Source organism: Rhododendron vialii, chromosome 4a (genome assembly GCF_030253575.1).
Source record: "Rhododendron vialii isolate Sample 1 chromosome 4a, ASM3025357v1".
Taxonomy (NCBI): domain Eukaryota; kingdom Viridiplantae; phylum Streptophyta; class Magnoliopsida; order Ericales; family Ericaceae; genus Rhododendron; species Rhododendron vialii.
The window spans coordinates 13,047,622-13,067,383 of NC_080560.1; the positions used below are offsets into that span (position 1 = coordinate 13,047,622).

Genomic DNA, 19,762 nt, shown 5'->3' on the forward strand with positions numbered 1-19,762 from the left:
GGATGGAGAGGGAACCTCAAACCAGCCTCACATATCGCCATCAATGGGACAGTGATATGCTCGGGATAGTCCCCCCTCGTATCCTTGATTCTGTTGCTCGCCACTTGGTTGAGTATTACGTCGTTTGGGATGCTGTACTCTCGGCAAAAATCTTGGTACTCCCTAGCACTTCCGGTGAAGAAATGGGCATAGGGGCAAACTTGGCCCTTCTCATAAAGATCGTCTACCACTCTACCCTTGGATTGGGATTCACTGTGCCCTGAAAGGATAGGGGTTGGGGCGTCGGCCTGTGGGATGAATCTGGACTCGGCCTCTGGTCCCAGTTGAGGCTCGGCATCAGAATGGGTCGATGGTGTGAACGATATTTCAGGATCGGTTATAAACTCGTCGGCTCCGTATTCAAAGACACGTTCGGCATTCGAGTCACAGGAGTCGGAGGACATATTTGAGGCAATGGACGATATTTGGTGTCGGCGTCTGTGTTTTTCCAACCACTCACGGAAAAATGAATCTCCAGAATCTCCCCCTGAGCTTTCAGAGTCGGAAGAGATGACAATGGTTGGGTGAGCCAGACCTAACAAAAACAAGAAGAAAACAATGAGAAACCTCGTCATCGGCAAATAAGGCAAGGGATCTCTATGCTCGGCTACCCTATTGGCCCACCCTATTTGTCTCTTCAAGATTCGAGTTCGGGAAATACTAAGACGCGAAATGGGGCTTGGCCTGCCCGCGCCCGAGGTTGGGCTCGGCAAATCCCAACAGGGGCCGAGCACGGGCGTTGTTACAGACTCGTGCTCGGAAGAACAAATTGAAGATGAAGATGAACAGTCGTTCATCTCCAGACCTCGTACTGTTCACTCAGAACAGAAAACCCCCAAAAACCCAAGAAAATGGAAAGAAAGCATGAAAAATTGAATCAACTATGAGAGGAATGAAAATCGAACACATACCTAGAAGTTTCAACGAGATTTGATGAAAATTTGCTGAGAATCAAGGCTGGCAGACGAACGGTCAAGGAACGAAGCTTTGGCAATGGAGGTCTAGAGAGAGAAAGCAACGGTGGCTTCTCTCTCTAACCCCAGCTCTTTATATAGACGTAGGGTTTGGGATTCGAGTTTCCCGCCCATGTCACTGTACCGCCGAACCTGCAACCAATAAACATTTGACGCGTGGCCTGATGAGACGGGTTGGCAGGGCTCCACGCGTGCCCACCGTCTCCCTGTCAGCCTTACCCAACAAGAAATCGACACCTGGCGTATCCCCATTGGTCCCCGTCCATGGCCGTTTTGTTGAAAAGGGTTTTAGGCTCGGCTCAACTCAGTCCAGTAACCGAGTTCCATGCTCGGCCAAAGTTAACATCAATCCCAACCGTGCACTTGGCGACGATCGAGATTGAGGGGCTATTGTAGCAGGCCGAACATGAGTTCACAATGTAACGACCGAGCCCGTGCCGTGCCGAGCAGGAACCTTGAGCACGGCTCCCGTCCCTGTTCTACGTCGACCATTTCTTTTGCCACGGACTCGTCGGCAGGTCAGCTCGTTCTCGGCCACCTTCCACGGCGGGTCATTTGTGACTGTCCTCTCCTGTCCTCTCCTGTCAATCATGTGCCCGATCGGCAAAGGCGTGTTCGGCCACCCGCAGAGCAAGGCCACTGCCGACCACGGCTAGCCGCTGATTTGCATGTCTTTTCACGTGTAAAAACGGTTATAACAGAAGATGATCATGAGCGCACATGGGTGTGCCAGCTCAGCCCTAAAAACGGTTACCAGATCTATTTGGTGACGCCATGATGACACTGCCTGACCCGCGCAAGACACGTGCTGGTGCTTGGAGAGCAAGTGAAGGAGCTCTATAAATACCTAGCAGTGGAAACCCTAAAGAGGTACTGGCTACCACATACTCACTCTCATAATCTTCTGCCTACTCTCTCTGCACATTACTTATCCTCACGCCGGAGGGCCTTGCCGGGACAACCCCCGGCCTGGTCTTTAGTCGAGCGCTCATTGTGCAGGCTGCGTGGAGAAGACTAGGAGACCACTGAACCAACGAAGGAAGGACTCGGGCCGGAAGAGACGGGCCACACACAAACGAAAAAAAAAAAAATTAGATGGGAGAAAACGAGGCAAAATACTCCCTTGTTAGTAATCTCAAAATACGAAGAGAAAAAAAATCGGCCTTGGCTTCATCAACGAACAACTCCTAAAATGTAATTAAACTCGGCCTTGATAACCAAATTCAACACTTAAAATTAAGTAGCCTAGTGCCTATTTAATTTTTACTCTTGGGAGTACTTGTGTATCATCCCTTCCTTCACCACCACCACCCACCAAGTCCACCACTGTCACCGCCACTACCACCACTACTACAACCACTGTCACCAACACCAATATGCCACTACCGTCATCTCTACCACCACACCATTACTCCATCATGTCCACCACCACCTGCCATGTGTCATGACCACCGCCACCACCCTCACCACTACTACTTTATCGTCACCGCCATCATTACCACCACCATTAAATAGCTTTTTACCTTACAAAATTAAGTATTCAATTCTCAGTACTTAATTTTTCGTCTTCTAGCTTTGAGCTTTTAGATTCAGTTTTATTAAATAACACCTAAGTATTTCTCTTGTAGTTCTAGATGTTTTTGTTAGACTTTATCACACGTCGTTCATTTAAGCCATCCAAGTTTGATTAAGATATTATAGAGAGTAGAGATTATTTCACGCAATCAATATTAGTTTGGAACCGTCGAAGAAATTCTAACATGGTATTAGAGTTAGGTCTTGGGTGACTTCACCTCACGTGGTAGAGTCTCTGTCGCTCGAGTCAAATCTCTTCATCTCCTTAATTCGTACCTCCACATGCATTTGGACTGCACGTGAGGGGGAGTGTTAGACTTTTCCCACATCGCTCATCTAAGCTATCCAAGATTAATTAACATATTCTAGAAGTTACTTCACCTATTGCCAATTTATTTTAGATTGAAACTTTCATGATTCAATTTCCCGTGACTATAATGCTATTTTTTCCTTGGGTACTTTAGGGTGAGATCAACATTTTTAGTTTTCTTTCATTTTTTTTAGTATGAAAAGAACTTTTCTCTTATTGTGTGATGACTCAATTTCATGTGACCACCTATTAATCTAGTTTTTTCTTGCGTAATTAGGGTGAGATCAGCATTATGAGTTCTCTTCCATTATAGCATTACCACTTTTATAGTATTCGGGGTGTTTCCACTTACCAACAATTTGTTGGTTTTATCTTTATTCAATTTTTATTTTTTTTACATTTGTTAGTTTTGTGCCAAATTTTTATGTAATATGGATTCGTCTTGATGAGAGGAATCCGAAAAATACAATATTCTAGCTTTTACACAAGTATTTTGAAAATATCGAAGAAAAAGTTCGAAAGACAGCTTTTATAAAAATCTCGTAGAACCCCTACTTGGATATGAGTGTGTGAGCAATTATATTTTTTAAAGTTCGTGTAGTTCTAGACTTTTTGTTCTTGTAATACCAGGTAATAATAGATTTTCGAAATTTACCCCGTAAGAGTGAGTGGGCCCAACATGACCCTATCTAAAATTAGAAGAGTTCCTAGTTATTTAAAAATTTAAAAAGGAAATTGATTTTTTCACTCTCTTTTTTGTTAATGCACTCACTTTCTCTCACAAAATAAATCATTTAATCAAGACACAAAAAGAAATGACATTAACAAAAAAGAGGTAGCAAAACTACCCTTTTAAAAAAAAAAGGGTAGACATGGACTCAAAACGAAAAGATAAAAAAGAAAAGAAAAGAAAAGAAGCTCACTCTTCACGGGCCACAAGTACAGAGCCCAACAAATAGGTGCCAAATTGCCAATGGACCAATGGATTAAGCAGGCTCCCTGCCTGGGTGTGCTAATTTTTAAATTTTTAATTAACTCACTGAATAAACTACTACCGCAATTCCATTTGCAGTCTTTCTTCTTCTTCTCTTTCCATTTTACCTACCCCAAGGGTTTTTCTTGGACAAGAGCTGGAACTTATGGGTTTACTCCAAAGATTTAAATATTGGTCGTTACATAGCGTATCAATTGTTACGTAGAGGTTTTTTAATCTTTCGGTACCGCTACACTGCGCTATACCAGCGTTATCACATAAATATTCACACCCTTATCGGCCGATTTTCACTCGGTATCACTTTTTATCTGATGTTTTGCCCGCTCCATGACTGCTGCTGCCATTACCGCATGATGAGGCTAAAAAATTCACACCCATGCGTTTAACATGCCTTCACTGCAGGATGAGTTTAAACATCAAACTTATATCCCCTAAAATAGAATGACAGTGTTACGTGCACAAACTTATGTGCACATATACAGATATGAAACCATCCGATGTACATGGACTGACAAAATTATAATGGATCCGCGTGCATCAAATGGTTCCTGACCAATTTAAGTCTTGATCCATACACATAAATCTGTTTAAATAGAGGAAATTAGGAAAACTGTTACTTGTGTGGCAGTGCTCTAGAGGCCTATCTACCACACATTTGTGTGAACTCCACCTTCAAGTGTGTGGCTCCTACATAAGTGTGAGGCAAAAAAAGTCCGTGGAGTGCCACATGGCGGTGCTCCAAGAGCACTGAATAATCTCTCTTAAATAGACTTTTCCATATGCACAAAAAGACTCTTCCACAGAGAATTCTCTAGATCAAAGGATTAATCTCACCAAATGTCAAACATATCCACACCTGTTTTCCTTTGACAAATAGCTGTATGCATGCATTGGCATGCGTCTGGAGGTATACATAAATAATAAATAAATATTTATTTATTTATTTCTAACAAACTACTGTTGACTAATGTATAGAATAGAGATGTTGCCGAGGAGTTGGTGGCACCACCACCCTTGACTTCGTAAAACCAAATCCAAAACAAGTCGTAAAAAAACAACTGGCATTGCCCAAGACCGCGTTTCCTACGTTCACCGGAAGCCCTTAAAAAGAATGCCCAGCCTTCAACTTATTGTCATCTGCTTATCTTTTGCCTGAATTCGCATCTCCCTCAACAAAATCAAATCTCTCTGTGTCCAAGAATCCAAGAAAAGACCCGTCGATTTGGAATTTCTCTCCGTTTTTTTTCCAACAATGTGTCCTCTGAGGTTCATCCTGGTCTTCTTCTCGGCGGTTTTGGCCGGGTATTTCGCATGGAGGGCCGTTCGTTCCTCGCCAGAAACAGATATCATGGGCTCAGACGCGACGACAGCGGAGAAAATCTCATCAAAGGACAAACAAGAATTTCATTTGAAACAGGTGGGTGCTACGAATTTTTCTTCTTCGGTGCTTGTTTGTTGTTCTGGTTTAATATCCTAACCCCCAAAAGCATCTGAAATTCTTGAATTCCAGATGATTCTAAATGGCTTCTGGGGATTTGTCGACATGGCCAGCGGGAGGTACTTGTGGAGGAATCTTAGAGATATGAAGAGAGACGAAAGAGTCAAGAGCTGCTAAATTTACATGACAGAAAGAACACGAATCTGAGCCGTAAGAAATCAATCAGATGAAATGTGGGGTTCTCTCTGTTATCTTTTCTCACCCTCCTGTTAAAGGATATGGGATTGTATTTACTAAGGATAATAGGATGTAGAATTGTTGACTTCATTGAGATTTCTCTTCAATAAAGGGAATCACAAACGGTGTTTTTCATCCATTCGGAATCACGTAATGCTTTATAGCCACAATCATGTTTGCAGGACAAAGCCCTTCTTATCTCCAAGATTTTGCACAAACCTAAAGCAAACAAATCTTGAAAGTAAATGCATCTCTAGAAGTTTGACTTCGTAACCAAATGTCCCTGTTATTGAACTACCGCACATCCTACACTCAATAATGTCACAATCTATGAAGCACCGACACAGTATAACTCTAATCAATGAAGATCACCCTGATGTTTAGAAATCCATATGTTTGAAGAACGAGAAATCCATATGTTTGAAGAACGAGTGGAAAAGTTGGGATTGCATCATCTAAATTTCTGAGACTATCAATATAACAATCTATGGCACCATAGAAAATTGTAGGATTATGTACAAATATCCTATAAGAAGGGCAATTTAGCACCATAATTTACATTACAATACAAGCAGCAGCAGCTGTGGAAGGCAGCAATAGCCTTAACTACGATCAGTTTGTAGCTTAATAGACATGTACAAGAGGGTAAGAAGTGCACCTTGTGGTACTGGGGCATATCTCGCAAGATTTGAGCCAACCCACATGGCTACAACTACTAGCGTTACTACACTGCTGCTGGTTTTGCCGCAAAACCAACTGGCAAATGAAAGGCACAAGGTAAGCAGAACGCCGCCACTCCCACCCAAAACCCATGCAATCACATATCCCACCTTATACCCAGCGTCCAACTTATGGTCAAGCAAAGCCATTAGACTACTAAATGTGAGTGATAATTGAGCTCCAATGGTCCGCATCAAAAACAGAGAGAGCAATGCAGATCTAAGCACTTCGATGAAGGGGCCTCTCTCTTCATGTGCGGTTTCGTCTTCGGATACCTCGTCCGCTTCATCATCAAAGGAGGAACTCTCCTCTTTGACATTGGACTTTCCCCCATAATTCTGACGCTGCATTCGCTGCCTTAGATCAGACCACCTATAGATCCTCAATTCATCCTCAAACTCATGGTGGGAACCCCAGTTTCCTCTAGATTGCCTGCTGGAATCCTCTTGAAATCTGAGTGCTCGATCATAGCGATTGCGTGATCTTTCATTAGATAATATCTGTGACGGGATGGAAAAGGACAAAAACAACTGAATGAAAAAATCGAGTTTCCCTGTGAGCTTGTTAACCAAATTTCCCAATGATGGGAGATATTTTACGAATCCTCCCAATTCTAAGATGTTAATATCAGAAGTACTTAAAAATAGGGCTATAATACAGAAGCTCTAAGAGCATTTTTCCAAGTGGACTGTAGAATCTGGCTGAAATCCAGCGTGCCAAAATACTTTCTTGTCCTACTTCCATGAATTGGTGAATCATAAACGAATCGGTGAACGGTGAACCGTATTTTTGTGAATCTGGCACCAAAATAAAGTAGAACAAGAAAGTATTTTGGCAAAATACCAATATCAATAAAAAAAAATTCCAAATCAATGAATCTGGCTGAAATCCATGAATTGGTGAATTGTAAATTAATTGGTCAATCCACTTAATAATTTCAGGCGAATCAATAAAATACCAATGGAATAACAAGAGGTTTCTAGTCCTTTATGATTGGCAAAATTCAGAATCATGCTTTTCAGGCGTAGTTGTTAAGGGCGAGAGAAGCACCGAGGCGCAAAGATTTGTTGGGGCCTAGGCAAGAGGCGCAAGGCAAGGCACACGCCTTTTTGAAACATTAAAAAAACTTTTTCGTTTTCATATGCAGTATCATTACATGTACACACAAACATACACACATATATATTCCTAAAAACATTTAGAGAAAAGGCTTGTTTTCATATATAGTATATGTCGATTATATACGCGAAGAGAGAAGATCGACTGTGCTATTTTCATTTCTAGTGATCGAGAGAAGAGAGATTTACGATCAACTGAAGTCAAGGCTGAATGAGTGAAGGTAATACGTTTAACCTAGATTTGATCCTATGGCTGTGATTAAAATTGAAAGAGTCGTGCCTTTTCTTGCTTTTGCGCCTTTCGCGCCTAGGCGAGCCTTCCTTGAAGGCGCGTCGCCTGCACTCAGTGAAGGCGCTAACCCTGAGCCTTAACGCTCCTCGCGCCTTTGACAACTATGTTTTCAGGTGAGGCAACAAACCTTTAATGAAGAGTGAATGAGCTAGGCCAAGAAAGCAGGCCACTTTGGTATGCATTATGCAATACAGGAGCATGATTGCAACTCGTGTATGATTCCGAAAGTTAGCAACTTAGAATGATGATAGAAAATATGGCACTTTAAGATCCCATGATTCCCATCAACCATCATCTATCACAATTCATAGTGTCCCAAAGGTGACTACATGAAAGGGGGAAAAAGAAAAGAAAAGAACAAATAGGACACTTCTGATTTTATTTTTGGACACGTGTGCAAAAAGTGTCCGAGCCGGATAGCACCATGTGTACGACATGCTTCCAATAACATTACTTGACCTCCGGTGAAGTGCAAATATCTTGTGCATCATTTACTTTCAGGAAGTTTTAAAAGATCAATCTGGTAGAACAAAATGAGCTATCGAAATGTTAATGAGTCATATGACTCTTTCCATCGTTTATCTCGTCAGACGCTAGTCATAATTTATTTCCCATGTTTTTTTTTATAAATTTCATTGCATAATTGCTATGACATGATCTAAGTGTCAATTGGCACAACTTTATCCAACAAAACATATTAACCATAAGAAAAGATGCAAGGAGTAAAGCACCATTTCGGTGCGGGCCGCAAGATTCAGATACCTGTACCTAACTTCCATTTATACTACTACAACTCCCAGTTCTGAACAAAACCTTTGGTGTCTGAACGGTTTGGTCTACTGAAAGGAAGAATTGGAAGTTAGAAGAAATTGAAAGATAGCCAAAGCCTGGTATTTTGGAGTCATAGCACATCTCCAAAACGTATTTCTTGTTCGTAGCCAAACTTACAGAGCTACTGTAAATATACCTACCCTCTAACAACTACACCACACCAATCTCCTTGTGCATTTGCTGACTCAACTACTTACAGAGGAAAACGTACTTCATCATATTCTAGAACTTAAAAAGTTGACCAAAGCTTCATGCTCTACATATAGTAGATACTAATAGATAGACATCTCAGATGCTGGATACTAAACATAGAAGCATAAACAAAGTATATATCTAGTGGGTTGCAGGAATCACTCAATAAAGAACGCAAAGTACAAGTTCCAGTCACAACCAAACCAAGGGGGTTCACCATTCTGTCCATGGTAAAAAATAAAAATGGTCACATATGAATGTGTACAGAAATTAGACAAGTAATACAAACTTTAACGCTGGATGCACAAAACATATAATCAACAAAATGGTACTCATCAATTAGATCTTTTAAGAGCATTTCCATGGTTGTTACAAAATGTCAACGCCAAGCCAAGTTTAGACCTGCTATTGTCCCAAAATGCCGCAATTTGTTGATGCACCTCCAATAGTGCAAACGTCAAGTCTTATGTTTTTCTCTAGAAGTCAAATATAAATGTCACTTGTGGTTCCCCTCATACCATGAGCGAGATAGATAAAAGAGCACTTGCCAATGTTGGATTGTTTTAGCCAAATTTGGCACAAAGCTTTGGCATTGCTATAATTGGGATGGAGAATAGAAGCCCATTGGCAAAGAATAGTTGTCGCCAAATTCGGCTTTGGCATGGTCAAAATCATTCCATTGGATAAGCTCTTAGCAAGCATGAAAGGTTTCACTTGTGGTATACACAAAATTTATAACAGTCACTGAAGATGATTCACCGCACAACGCTACTTCAGAAACTCACAAATTTCCTTTAGAACTTCCAAATTTATACTGCGCATGACATACACAAATCGAAGGCATGAAATACAGGGCAACAAGCCAACAATTATACTTAGTTAATATTTCTTTTGCAGAAGCAGAAATCAGTGAATTAAAAAACAAAATTGTAGCATCACTTACGTCGTATGCAAGACGGATGTTCTTGAAAACCTCATCAGCTCGTGAATCCTTGCTAACATCAGGATGATACTGCAATCATGAAGTGAGAATACATAGATTAAAATAACTGTCAGTAGCCATCCTAGTAAGTTTTTGTGTAACGCACTAGAATCAATCTCAATTAGACAACCTAAACAGTGGAAAGTGATAAGTCATTTCAAACAAAGAGAATATCTAGGTGGTGATCATATGTTCATACTGCTAACCACTCACTAAGGCTAAGAGTATTCTTACAACTCACACAGGGTTACGATACGAAAACCAATAGAGGGGCTCGGGCCCATGACATCCGAATCCTACGAGAGTGTTTGGTAAAAGCATAGATATAGATATTCGTAACATCAGCTGTGACCTCGTAGAAAACATGGATGCATATGCACGATGAATGATTGTTTCTATAAAACTCCTAAACAAATATTTGAATGGAAATGCCAAAGTGCCAAGAACAGTCTTTTGTGATACATATGGAAGTTCAAGTATGTTCTAGAACTCAATGATAGTATCACATTCTCGTCAAGGCCAAAGGTATCGAACACATAAAATTCCAACACTGATACATAGAGACTAGAACTAGAGCACCACTACATAAAAGGGTTTAGGATACTAACTGTTAACCATAATCAGCCGCATATTGTATCACAATTTTATTCTTTAGCAGTTATGTGAAGCATGCATCAAGGTTCATTATTTTTTGGTACGTCAACATGAAAAGTTAAAGATAGCTTATATATGAATGTCCATTAAAGTAGTGTGACATAATTCAGAGATTCTACTACTTTAAGAGATGAGTAAGACTGTTACCAAGATAGAATAAATGAAGCTAAAAACAATATTCAGATGGTAATAATATCAGTTCCTGTTACTGGAGGATCAGATCTGCAACACTGTACATCGAAGTACTTGAAGTTCATGGCACATTTAACAAAGCATTCAGGTCAACATGAAAACTTAAAGATAGCTTATATATGAATGTCCATAAAAGTAGTGTGACATAATTCAGAGATTCTACTACTTTAAGAGATGAGTAAGACTGTTACCAAGATAGAATAAATGAAGCTAAAAACAATATTCAGATGGTAATAATATCAGTTCCTGTTACAGGAGGATCAGATCTGCAACACTGTACATCGAAGTACTTGAAGTTCATGGCACATTTAACAAAGCATTCAGGTTTGCAAAGGTAGCTTAGCCTAAAGATACCTTCATTAACTTTTTTTTGAACAGCAATACCTTCATTAACTTGAAATGATGAGAGTTCCATAAAAAAAATAAACTAAGAAATATTCAGGCATTATAGCACCCCAACTCAATAGATTTTACCAGTATTTCACTACTTCTCTCATCATTTTTGTGATACTGTAAACTGTGCGCGCTTTAGACCTCAATAAATATTTTTTTTGGACCTAACCAAGTAGTATAAATGCAAGTACCTGCAACCACCCACAAGCTACAAGCATTGGGTAAGCCAACGATTTTCGGCAGTTGAACGCAAGGCTTGGGTTCACAGTTGGTCACAGTGACAAACTTAAACAAATAGGCTACGCTCTACCCTCATGAGCAACCTCATTAGTCATTACCTAAGTCACATAAAGCACAGGCGCGGGTGCAGGTGGGAGTGCAAGCATGAAAGCATCTCTCAAAAACCTCCAAAATAACTAAAATTTGTGAGTGTAGGCTATTTTGAAGGATTATGTGACTAAGGTCATCACTGTATCATGGAGAATAAATTGAACGGGTTAATACTTTACCATACCATCTGCCCATCTCTAAACTGCTTTAGGTTTAACCATTATTTCCAGTCAGATAATATAACTAATATCTAGAGTTTGTTCTCTTCTTCCAAAGCTTCTTATCATCAAAACCCTCAAAATGGATAATTAGCGACAAATTCTGCCCTCTTTTTTCAATCTTCCAAGCTTAAATTTGTTTCCCTCAACAAAAAAAATTCATGTTAACAGGTCATTCAAAGACATAGTCGGAAATCAAAGAGCTACCCATATATACATGAATAAACGTAGAGTACCTTGAGAGCGAGAAGACGATAGGCCTTCTTGATATCGCCGGAGGAAGCGCTGGGCGAGATGCCGAGGACGGTGTAGTGGCTCTTACCGCAGTTAACGGCGGCGGATGCCACAACCGGGGCCCAACGACGGCGGCGAGGGCCAACCAGGAGGCTACGATTGGCGCAGGGACTGATCATGCCGCCGCCGCCATCGACGGAGGCGGGTCCCAGCGACAGGTACGCCTGCATAATTGGCCTCCTCTTCTTCTTCTTCTTCACGCATTCATATGAGATTTCCACCACTTGTCTCTCAGCCTTCACCACCACTCGGGGACGGAGAGAGTGAGAGGTGCGTTGGAACTTGGATGATGATAAAAGTATCCAGTGCTGCGGGAGCACCCCCACTTTGTATTCCATGGTCCTTTCCGTTTCGCTGAGTCTTCTAATTATTTATTTGCAATTTTCAAATTTAAAAAGGGCGTTGCTATTCGCAGCTCTCTATTTACTCTCATAGCCCGTTAAAAATTTTTAATTATACTCGACAGTTAGTTACCGAAATTGAGATATATTTTCAGCATCCAATTACCGAAATATAATATTTTTTTCAACAGATGTTTACCGAAAATGCATGTTCGGCAGTTGTTTACCGAAAGTTGAACATATTTTTGACATGTAATTACCGAAATATAATCTTATTTTTAACAGCAATTTACCGAAATGTTATTTATGATTTTCAACAACCATTTACCGAAATGTAATGGGCTACGGGAGAAAATAAATGGCTGCAAATAGCGGCGCCCTTTAAAAATAAATTGCTCCACATTGAGAGTTTAGATATTGTATGGGTATGTGTTTAAATGGTCTATTATGTCTCTCCCTAATTAGCAATTACCTAGGTGAGTTGGTAAATGAAATTACTCTCTTAACCTCCTTCAAAGCAACCAAGTCTCGCCCACCCGTTGTGATTTGGGTGCTTGCCCTCCTTCAAAACTTAAAAATAAATGTATTTACGAAAATAATTTTTTGATTTTTTTTCATCGTTCAAAAGATCTTATCGAGAACTATCAAATAAGATCCATATTGCACAAAAATTTATTTTCGTAAGTAAAAAAGCTTGAAATTTGTAAATAAGTACTGATTTTTTAATAAGGCTTAGCGGAGTGAGATCGTCTTTTTTGGCTAAATAATTCATTTGGGTTAAACTTAACTTAAAATGAGTTGGTTTGTCATTATTTGAATTTTTTTCGCATTTGTTAGTTTTGCGCCAAACTTTTGTGGAATATTGATTCGTCTCGACAAAAGGAATCAAAAAAGTAAAAAATTTGTACTTTTACCAAAGTATTTTGAGAAAAAAGTGAAAAAAGTGGTTATGTTCTAAAATATTTGGGAAAATTCATTGATACGAATCAATAATCTACATAAGTTTGACGCAAAATTAACAAATGCGGAAAAAAAAATCAAAAAATGACAAACCAACTCATTTTAAGTTAACGCATTTTACCATATCATTTCTACTAGCAGAAAAGTTTCAACAGATACAGATAGTAGTCGCACTAGCAGAAAAGTTTCAACAGATACAGATAGTAGTCGCAGCTAGGAAATTTACAACTGATTTGGCTGGGGTGCGCCATGCCAAGGCAGTAGTGTAACGCCAAGGCGACGCTCAAGAGACCCCAATAGCAAGTTATTGTGATAGGTCCTCCTCCTAAAAAAATTAATTTAATATTATGTGAGCCGATGACCCACGTATCAGATATTAAACTGATAAGAACAGATACTACACTTGATCTTAGCCAAAAGGCCGAGAAAGGTATGCTTTAATATGCTGCTTGTTTCGCCATTTATAGCACAGGTTTAGCTCGCTTTTCCCGTCGGGGATCTGTGTGGGATTAAGGCACTAATCCATCTTTGCAACAAATATTACCCAGTTAATTCACAGTTCTGAATCCCTTCGGCTTATTAGGCCAAAATAAGCCTTAGTTAACGAATTTCTGAGGCAATCTGTTTATACGAAAGGGAGGGAAAAATCTTTCTCCTCCATGGTTTTAAACAGTGGTCGCTAGGTAACATATTGGCCGCTACGTTTTGATGTTTTGTCCCTCTTATATATACTGTTACTCAAGGACGGATTGAGGGGTGAATAAACTTGGGCGACCGCCCACCCCACTCACCGAATTTTTGTTAGTATTATGATAGTTTTTTTTCTAAAAACTTTAAAATTACGTAAATCGTCGGGCCAATTTCGTTTTGAACAATTCAACACCCTTTCTCACTTAGAACTTTGAGTAAAACTATATCATTTTTTATAGTACTGTTTTGCTTTTGAAATTTGTAGGGGCAATCTTGAAAGTGAGTATCTTTAGTAATTATGGAGTATAATCTTTTGCTAGTACTTTTACCATTTGTATTGGTAAAATTAGTATTGCCTTTCATAAGTTATAATTTTTTTAAATGCTTGCCCATTCAATCTTAAAATCATCCGTTCGTCTCTACTGCTACCCTCCAATGTACCGATGATGTTGAAATTTTGCATGCGTAGTTAGGGACGGAATCTGAATTTTTTAAACACGGGGACCGAACTATTAACAACAAATTTTGAAATTTCAATATTCAAAAATCTAAGAATTTATTTGGTTTGGATTTTGAGGGAGGTTTTTTTGGATGCTGAGTAAAGAGATAGAAAGAGAAACGAGGGTAACAATTAAAGAAAAAATTGATTGGAGATTGTGCGGATAGAGAGAGGTTGGATTTTAGGACCCAAAACGAACATAGTGTAAAATATTTAAATGTCTAAATAACACCTAATTCAAAAAAGATAATATATAGTTGCCTTACCAAACAAAAAACAACTAATCTTAATATTTTAAAAAAAAAACTCCGAAACTATATGCCTTGTATATAGCTCCGTCTCCGTGTGTAGTGATTGATTCCTAATACTTATCGACTCGATCTAATTTTTCTTTTCTTTCTTTTCCTTTTTTTGGGTAGTGCAGGGTTGTAGGACCGCAAATTTCGTTCCTTTATTTATGTGCATTTCCTTTTACGTAAATGTGTTTAATTCAATTTCCATTCTTATTGATTCTTATGTGACTTAATACTCGTTATCATAAACATTCATGATGTCATGATTTAGGAAATGGGTAAGTTCAGTCTTCTTCTCGCTCATGATACTCGTTACCCCAACCTTTCATGTCAGGTGCCGTCGGCAATGGAATGGAGATCCTCCTGAGACAGCCGTCGTTAAAGTGAAAGAAGCTGGAGATGAAGAACCGATGGGGCCTTGGTTTTACAATTTGGCTCTGCCTCTTTATTGTACTTCTTTTGTAAAACCCTAGTATTAACCGTTTTCAATTTCAAAAATAACATTCAAAGATTAAGGGGTTGTAGTGTAATTTCTATCCGTGGTATATTTATTTGATTCTTTCTGAACTTGAGTAGTTTTTTAATTAAATGAATGTCAATAATTATACTTTTATTCAATTTTCTTTAAGTAAACGAACTGAAGTTTTGGGGGTATTACAAGGTTGTTTCAAGCTAGTTTACGCACACCTCACACATCCCTATAGCCATTTCAAATGCATAGCGTGGAGTGAAGTCAGCCAGGAGTTTCAGTAAAAAAAACAATCAAATTTGAAATCTCATGAGGAAACAAATCTCTAAGTTCCAGGCCAAACCACTAGGTCAACCCCTTGATATTCGTATTTTATATTTTGTGCTTCAAATATATCTCACCAAAATAACTAAAAAAAATAGTCAATTTATCTCCTTTCAATTTAATTTTTCCCTCTCAACTAACCTCTCGTTTAATTAGTAGTAGTATTTGTTTGTTTGCATCTAAGGATTTTTTTTTTTTTTTTCCTTTGTCCACGTATCCAGGATACCATGAGCTTTCTTGATTATAATCAATAAATAGATTAGTTCTGAGTCATCTTACAACTTTTCGAGCAGATAAGAACAAGCATTTTTTAAAAACACTCAATTATCAGTAGAGGGAGTAATTTTTGAACTGATTTGGGTGGGGTGCACCAGTCCTAGACAGTAGTGTAACGTCAATGAGACATTCGAAAAGCCCCAATAACAAGCTAATGTGATGGATCTTTCCCCTTAAAAAATTTAATTTAATATCATATAAGCCAATGACCCACGTATCAGATATTAAACTGATGAAAACAGATACTACACTTGATCTTAGCCAAAAGGCCGAGAAACGTATGAATTGAGAAGTTGCCTGGGTGGGATTTTATATTCTCTCTTTGCCCACTTTGCACACGGAGAACCAATGTGGGATAAAAGCATTCCCAGTTAAGCATCTGCTTGAAAAGCACTATTGCACTATCGATTACGTACTCTTCTTTTTAAGAAAAATGAATATATCAATCCCACCAAAGCAACTCATCATAGAATAAATTTTGAACATTACCAGCTTACCCTCCAAATGCTCCAGCAACTTCAGTCAGAAGAATTAATTGAATCCACAATTTCTCAGTGGCCATGTGAAGTATTTTATGTCAATAAAAAAATTGAACAAATGAGAGGAAAAATTACAGGATGGGAGGAGGATAAGAATGTATCTTTGGGAAAGCTTATTTCAACAGAATCATCTGGTTTAGTATGAAAAATAGGGTTGGACGACTCGACAGGTGCGGCCTTTTGCTGGGTTTTTTCATAAGCTGTGACCCAGTTTTTCTCCAAGACCTCCGACCAGATTCTTTAGACCAATTCTTCCATGCATCCCTCATTGGATGGCCCGGTGATCGAATTCAATTGGTATACACACGATTGATTATATTTTTGTCCAAGTGAGTGGCTCTGGGATATTTCTATTGATCGTCGAAAATGTCCAGAAGGATACAACCAATGAGTGCCCCGTTGTTTACTAAATCGAATCGTGATTCGGTGATTACTGAATTGGTTATCAACCATTGAATTGTTCCCTCCGTGATATGTGAATCCAAAATTGAAGTAGTTTTCACTAATTACTCTAGCGAAGTGAACGGAAGCCGAGTTCCTACCATTCTGGGCAACAAGTCAAATTTGATATGTGAGTAGGGCCCTGTTTATGGAAACATAGTATGATCCCGCGTGTATGGGGAACATCACCAGATTTCTGACACAGTGAAATTTCAAACAACGTTAAGCATCGCATACAAAATACTTTTGTGTTCAATTAGCCTCTTATGTGACTTTAATGCTTGTTATTAGCATAAACATTCATAATGTCATGATAAAGTTGGAGGTAATCTTCCTGATACTCGCAGAATTAGGGCCTTTAATGACATGTTGAATGAGTGTGGATTAGTTGACTTGGGGTGTAAGGGGCCTAGATTTACCTGGAGAAATAACAGGAGTGAAGGCGGTTTCATTATGGAAAGGATCGATATGGCTTTTGCAAACATGGATTGGAGGGAAAGATTTGATTCGGCTCTGGTTTTCGTTGAAGCAGCAGTGGGGTCTGACCATAACCCACTGTTAATCAATACCAACTTCTCTCTAAATAAAATACGAAGACCTTTCTGTTTTGAATCACTATGGACCACAGAGGATGAATGCCACCGTACTATTGCAAAAGCATGGAATCAAGTATTTGTTGGGTCTGAGATGTTTCGTTTGTGCAAGAAGCTTAGGGGATGCAAAGATGATCCAAAGGTGTGGCACCGTAACAACTTTGATGATTTGAGGTTTCAAATTGCAATTCTAAGAGATCAGCTAGTCGGTATTCAAAAGGAGAATGAAAATGGATTCAATGCTGATAACTATGTCAAGGAGAAAGTTATGATAACCAAGCTGGAGGATCTGCGGCAAAAAGAAGCGATGTTTTGGAGGATCTGTGGCAAAAAGAAGCGATGTTTTGGCACCAAAGATCAAGGGTGAACTGGCTCAAAATGGGGGATAAAAACACGCGTTTTTTTCCACCTATCAACAATCCACAGAAGACAGAGGAATCAAGTAGCTAAATTGAAAGATGAATATGGGATTTGGCAAGTTGAGAAGGAGTGCATTGCTGGAGTTATTCAGGGGCACTTCGAAAAACTATACTCACCACCCCATAGTAGAGATATTGAGGATATCATCTCTTTGATTGACCCTGTGGTTCATTCAGAGATGAACACAGCTCTTACAAAAGCTGTAACAAGGGAGGAAGTAAAGGCAGCTACCTTTCAAATGGGGGCCCTAAAGGCCCCGGGATCAGATGGATTTCCAGGATTATTCTACCAGAAGTATTGGCAAGTCGTGGGAGAAGATGTATTCAAAGCTGCCAGGAATTTCTTCGAAGGAGGATATCTGCTGAAAGAGATGAACCACACAAATGTCACCCTCATTCCAAAGGTATCGAATCCTGAAACTATGGGGTAGTTTCGACCTATAAGTCTTTGTCGTTTCAATTATAAGATTTTCTCAAAAATTATGGCTAATCGGCTTCAGCCTTTTATTCATAATGTTATTACTGAACAACAATCTGCTTTTATACCTGGGAGGCAAATCCATGATAACATTATCGTAGCCCACGAAATGTTTCATTACTTGAAACACAAAAAGAGTGGAATGAAGGGAAGTGTGGCAGTCAAACTGGATCTTAACAAAGCCTACGACAGAATTTGTTGGGATTTTCTCATTAAAGTGGTGGAGAAGATGGGATTTAGTCCTGTCTGGATAGGATGGATCAAAGAATGTGTATGCTCTGTCAAGTATTCCATTACAGCAAATGGGGAACAAGTGTGCAGTATCGACCCCAATAGAGGCCTTCGTCAAGGTGATCCACTCTCTCCATACCTTTTTCTAATAGCTTCAAATGTCTTATCTACCCTCATAAATAAAGCCATTATTAAGAAATCTTCGGTGGGAGTTCGTATGAGAAGAAAGTGCCCTGTGGTTTCTCATCTCTTGTTTGCATATGATTCTCTGATTTTTTTGGAAGCTAATTCAAGATGCTGCAATAACTTTAAAGATATGGTATTGGGCTTCAGTGAGGCCTCGGGCTTGACCATCAATCTTCAAAAATCCAGTCTCTTCTTCTCCTTAAATACTAAGGTGGATACGAGAGTTGAAATTAAGAACATCTTTGGAATGGAGGAGATGACAGAGGGAGCAAAATATTTGGGCCTTCCCATGTTTTGGGGGAGATCTAAGAAGGAAGCGATGGCCTTTATCAAAGATAGGATAATGGGGAAGATCCGAGGCTGGAATAGGAAGGTACTTCCTCAAGCTAGCAAGGAAGTTTTGATCAAATCGGTGGTGCAAGCTACTCCAATGTATCCTATGATGTGCTTCAAACTGCCTGCAACCCTTTGCGCCTCTCTTAATTCTGTTATTGGAAAGTTTTGGTGGGAAAATAGTGATGGAGGTGGTAAAATTCATTGGGGTTCATGGGATAAGCTTACGGAAGCAAAAGGAAATGGAGGAATGGGCTTCCGTGACTTTGAAGCATTTAACGACGCTCTGTTAGCTAAACAATGCTGGAGAATGGTATCTAATCCAGATGCCTTTTGGGTCCAGGTTCTGAAATGGCTTTACTTCCCTAACAATTCTTTTAAGGAGGCAGGGAGAGGGGCCTCCCCGTCGTGGTTATGGAGTAGCCTTTTAGTGGGGAGAGACCTTCTCGAACAGGGACTTAGGTGGAATGTGGGTAATGGGGACAACATTAATTTCTAGGGTGACAAGTGGATTCCGAACTGGAATGATGGAAAACCAAGTGTAAATCCTCCAATGGACTGCCTGTGGTCAAAAGTTTCAAATTTTATAAAGCAACCAACAAAAGTCTGGGATGTGGGGAAGCTAAAGAGTTGTGTGCCTGAAGATGATGTCAAAGCGATTATCAAGATCCCAGTTAGCATCACAAAGGGAGGAGATAGAGTTATACGGGATCATACAAAAAATGGGGTTTACACTGTTAAGTCTGGGTACATGAAAGCTTTCTACAAGAAGGCAAAGACAAAAGATTCAGCGCCCATCATCATCTCACCGTCCTTCCAATAAATTCTGGGCTAAGATATGGGCTACACCAACAATTCCTAAGGTGCGTCAGTTTATTTGGAAAGTTATTAGGAATTGGGTAGCTAG

At 39.6% G+C, this 19,762-nt stretch overlaps 2 protein-coding genes and 2 non-coding genes across 4 annotated transcripts; 1 reads left to right on the top strand and 3 right to left on the bottom strand.

Annotated features, from left to right (window-relative positions):
- Positions 1-4,896: 4,896 nt before the first annotated feature.
- Positions 4,897-5,704, top strand: LOC131324425 (uncharacterized). Its single transcript, XM_058356387.1, has 2 exons — positions 4,897-5,309; positions 5,403-5,704. The coding sequence occupies exons 1-2, from the start codon at positions 5,145-5,147 to the stop codon at positions 5,505-5,507; spliced, it is 270 nt and encodes an 89-aa protein (XP_058212370.1). The 5' UTR covers positions 4,897-5,144; the 3' UTR covers positions 5,508-5,704.
- A 309-nt stretch (positions 5,705-6,013) lies between these two features.
- Positions 6,014-12,134, bottom strand: LOC131324426 (uncharacterized). Its single transcript, XM_058356388.1, has 3 exons — positions 11,726-12,134; positions 9,664-9,732; positions 6,014-6,787 (listed from the first exon to the last, which is right to left on the bottom strand). Exons 1-3 carry the CDS (start codon positions 12,119-12,121, stop codon positions 6,170-6,172), a joined length of 1,083 nt encoding a protein of 360 aa, XP_058212371.1. The 5' UTR covers positions 12,122-12,134; the 3' UTR covers positions 6,014-6,169.
- A 1,187-nt stretch (positions 12,135-13,321) lies between these two features.
- LOC131324897 (U2 spliceosomal RNA) lies at positions 13,322-13,518 on the bottom strand. Its single transcript, XR_009199483.1, has one exon. It is a non-coding gene; the product is annotated as a U2 spliceosomal RNA (small nuclear RNA).
- A 2,201-nt stretch (positions 13,519-15,719) lies between these two features.
- LOC131324909 (U2 spliceosomal RNA) lies at positions 15,720-15,917 on the bottom strand. The gene has a single exon (XR_009199495.1). It is a non-coding gene; the product is annotated as a U2 spliceosomal RNA (small nuclear RNA).
- Between the last annotated feature and the right edge of the window lie 3,845 nt (positions 15,918-19,762).